Source organism: Ochotona princeps, chromosome 20, assembly GCF_030435755.1.
Source record: "Ochotona princeps isolate mOchPri1 chromosome 20, mOchPri1.hap1, whole genome shotgun sequence".
NCBI classification, from domain to species: domain Eukaryota; kingdom Metazoa; phylum Chordata; class Mammalia; order Lagomorpha; family Ochotonidae; genus Ochotona; species Ochotona princeps.
In genome coordinates, this window is record NC_080851.1 from 39,326,095 (window position 1) to 39,329,651 (window position 3,557).

General features: G+C 40.2%; 1 protein-coding gene across 1 annotated transcript; it reads left to right on the top strand.

Annotated features, from left to right (window-relative positions):
• Positions 1-2,159: 2,159 nt before the first annotated feature.
• On the top strand, positions 2,160-3,176 carry LOC101529017 (putative gustatory receptor clone PTE01). Its single transcript, XM_058678172.1, has one exon. The coding sequence runs from the start codon at positions 2,235-2,237 to the stop codon at positions 3,174-3,176; it is 942 nt and encodes a 313-aa protein (XP_058534155.1). The 5' UTR covers positions 2,160-2,234.
• The last annotated feature ends 381 nt before the right edge of the window (positions 3,177-3,557 follow it).

The following is a 3,557-nucleotide window of genomic DNA, read 5'->3' on the forward strand; positions in this document are numbered from 1 at the left end:
ATGTGTGTATCCTAGGTGAATGATCCACGAGTAGCATGCTGATTTCCTTATATCTTTCCCACCACGCTGGTTCCACCTTTTGGCAGAATGAAATCAACATTCCCCTCTCAAGCGATTTCTCATGAAATGACTGTTACCAAATATTCCACTGCGAGATAATGATTGTTTATCTTAAATGATAGAGAAAGCAGTGATCACTTTTTCCCAGGACAGCAAACACAGCTGGTGTTTTGCAACTAAGAACAATTTCATGAATGATCTTTAAGAAATTTTCATATGTGAGACATGGAGAGAGAAACCATAATTATGAAATTATGGTCATAGTAATAGACAAGGCAAACGATGTCCTCCCAGGCAATGAGTGGACAGATCAACTGCTTAAATGAGGCTCCAGTGCCTGAGAGAAAGAATGAAAATCAAACATCAATGCACACTCTCGCATTTAGCAGTAGTATGTGCAGCGCACTTCTTAGAAGGATTATGCACACGTTTCTTGCAGCTTGTAAAGAAAACTCTTTCAGTGCTCTGAAATCAGTGCTGACATAAGGGGTGTGTGTTGTGCTGCTGTGGATTAGAGCTCAACTTGGGAAGACTGCATCCTATGTCACAGTGCCTGTGGCTGTTTCATTACTCCACTCCTGATCCATTCCTATTATTGGGCATACACCAGATGTTAATACAAGACATGAGTTCCTGTCATCACGTGGGAGACTTGGCTCAGTTTCTGGCTTCAGATTTCGACTTGTCATGGTTAGATATTATGGGCATTTGAGGGAGTGAGCCAATGGATAGAAAATGGCTATTTCTTTCTACCTTTGTAATAAAAATGAAAAGTGATGAAAATAATATAAAATTTACAGAAACTGCCTATAATAGCCCCTAAGGTCCATCATTATTGTTCACATAGAGATGAAGAAATTGCTTGAGTGTATTTTATATTATTTGATTTGACGGACTCTAAAAGATAGAAATCATATGCAAAATGACTTATTTTTAAATTGCATATAATTTTTTCAGTAAAGGTTTTTTTTTTTCCATTCTATAGGTATAGTTCAAGACGATCCCACATCCATCACTACCCTGCTTCTCGTAAAACACCTGCTTCCCTTCAACAGCATTTATGAAGTCATGACTTTTCTGCATTCTACATTCACAGGCTTAATTTGTCAGTAATCATAATATTCAACATGTGAAATGCAAGCAGATGGCAAGACCTCTTATCCATGGGCATATAAAGATAGGCTAAAAAAAGAATCCTCGTGTTCCAAGGTGACGATTTCATTCCTACACATTCTGTGTGCTCTAGATTAGCTGCCACATGACAGGGAAAGTCTAAAGGGGTTAACATGTTTTCTCTCACACCTTTTGCTTTCAAGTGGTGGCTAGTGACAGCCTCCTGGAGGGCTGACTGTGAGAGGCAGTGATGATGGTTGCATTCATGCTACTCATATTGGAGACTGGGATTAAATTCCAGGTCCCAGCCTCTGTGCTGGTCCTGACAGGGACACTCTAGGCATTTGGGGGAGTCTTCTAGAGGCTGTCAAAATGAGAACATGGAGGGACTTAAAAAAATGTTTACAAAATGCTGAAAAAATAATATGTTCTTATCAAGAACAATCAAATTTTATGCTTAGATAATGCAATCCTAGCTATTTAAAGAATATTTATAAATATTCTACGTCCAGAAAATAATTATCAATTTTTTTACTACATATAATGCAGATGGAAAGGGTACTTCCTATTGCTGTTAACATACTTGGGTGCATTTTGCTTTGATCAATGTCATGTTAAACCTAACATTCTTGTCTTTTAATATTTTTCAGCCAAGTGTTCTAAAACAGGGACACATACAATATCAACAGGAGGAGGTGAATACTGCAGAAATCAATTCCAAAAGAGTTGCAGGTGACTGACTTTGTGAATTTTGAGCTAGAAGTGAGAAGTTGTATGGTCAACAAGCACGGAATAGAGGTGGGTGTCTTGAAAACTTGGGGAAAAAAGCACATCTCAAAAATTCATGAAATTCAATAATATTGAGTCAAAACCTTTTCCTTTAATTCATTTATTCTACCAATCTTAGAGTTGCCCATGTGTTATATAATTGAAACACAGCACTGAGAAAATATACAATTCCCATGTGCCTAATTATCCTGACTAACATTATTTTCTGTTACACACAGTTCCCAGGTTATACTAAAAACCAAAATCTCACAAGTGTCTCAGAATTCCATCTCATGGGCTTCTCCGAGGATCCAGAGCTGCAATCCCTCCTCTTAGGACTGTTCTTCTCCATGTACCTGGTCACAGTCCTCGGGAACGTGCTCATCATCCTGACTGTCACCTCAGACTCCCACCTGCACACACCCATGTACTTCTTCCTCTGCAGCCTGTCCTTGGTTGACGTGGGGTTCACGTCCACCACGGTTCCCAAGTTGATGGTTGCCATCCTCACGCACAGCACAGTCATCTCCTATGCAGGTTGCCTGACTCAAATGTCTTTCTCCATCATCTTTGGATGCATGGATGATTTGCTACTGACTGTGATGGCCTATGATCGATTTGTTGCCATCTGCCACCCCCTGCATTACCAGGTCATCATGAACCCCCATCACTGTGGCATCCTACTTTTACTGTCCTTTGTGGCCACCCTTTTGGATTCCCTGCTTTATAATTTATTGGTCTTACAAATTACCTGCTTCAAGGGTGTGGAAATTTCCAATTTCTTCTGTGACCCCACTCAACTTCTCAACCTTACTTGCTCTGAAACCCTCAGCAGTGACGTAGTCACCTATATTGTTAGCATCATATATGGTTTCCTCCCTATGTCAGGCATCCTCTTCTCTTACTATAAAATTGTCTCTTCCATTCTGAGTGTCCCATCTCCAGGTGGTAGATATAAAGCCTTCTCCACCTGTGGCTCTCACCTGACAGTGGTTTGCTTATTTTATGGGACAGGCCTTGGTGTGTATCTCAGCTCAGCTTTCTCTCTTTCTGCAGGAAAGGTTGCCTTAGCCTCACTGGTGTACATGATGGTTACCCCCATGCTAAATCCCTTTATTTATAGCCTGAGGAACAGGGACATCAAGCAGGCCATGCACAGGGTCTTCAACAAAGCAGTCTTATCTCGGTCCCTTTACCACACATTCAGACTTGGTGAGAAAAGGCAGCAGACATAAGCATTACTTCTCCAAATCTCACCTCCCCAAATACTGGATATGTGAGGTGCTTGTTTTCCCTATTTTGTGTCTCAGTATTGCTTCTTGTGATTTTTTTTTTCAAGTAGAATTTTTGGATGTTTGAAATATCTTTACCACTGCTTCCCTGGATATGTTTTTCCTTTATCCCTAGGTACCTTCCACACACATTTTGAATCTATCTAATTTAATTTGTAATTGCTTTCAGCATGGCAACACAACACTGTTCCTTTTTAGGGAACTGCCATTGGTGCCTTAACAAATCTCAGGCAGGTGGCTCATCCCAAAAGATTCTGATTTCTTCAAAATATTTGAAGACTGAGTAACTTAGTGCATTTGCTGAAAACGCCAGCAGGTTTTCAG

What these genes read in the sequence shown, in the direction of transcription:
- LOC101529017 (XM_058678172.1), top strand. Translation starts at nt 2,235, where the DNA reads ATGGGCTTCTCCGAGGATCCAGAGCTGCAATCCCTCCTCTTAGGACTG.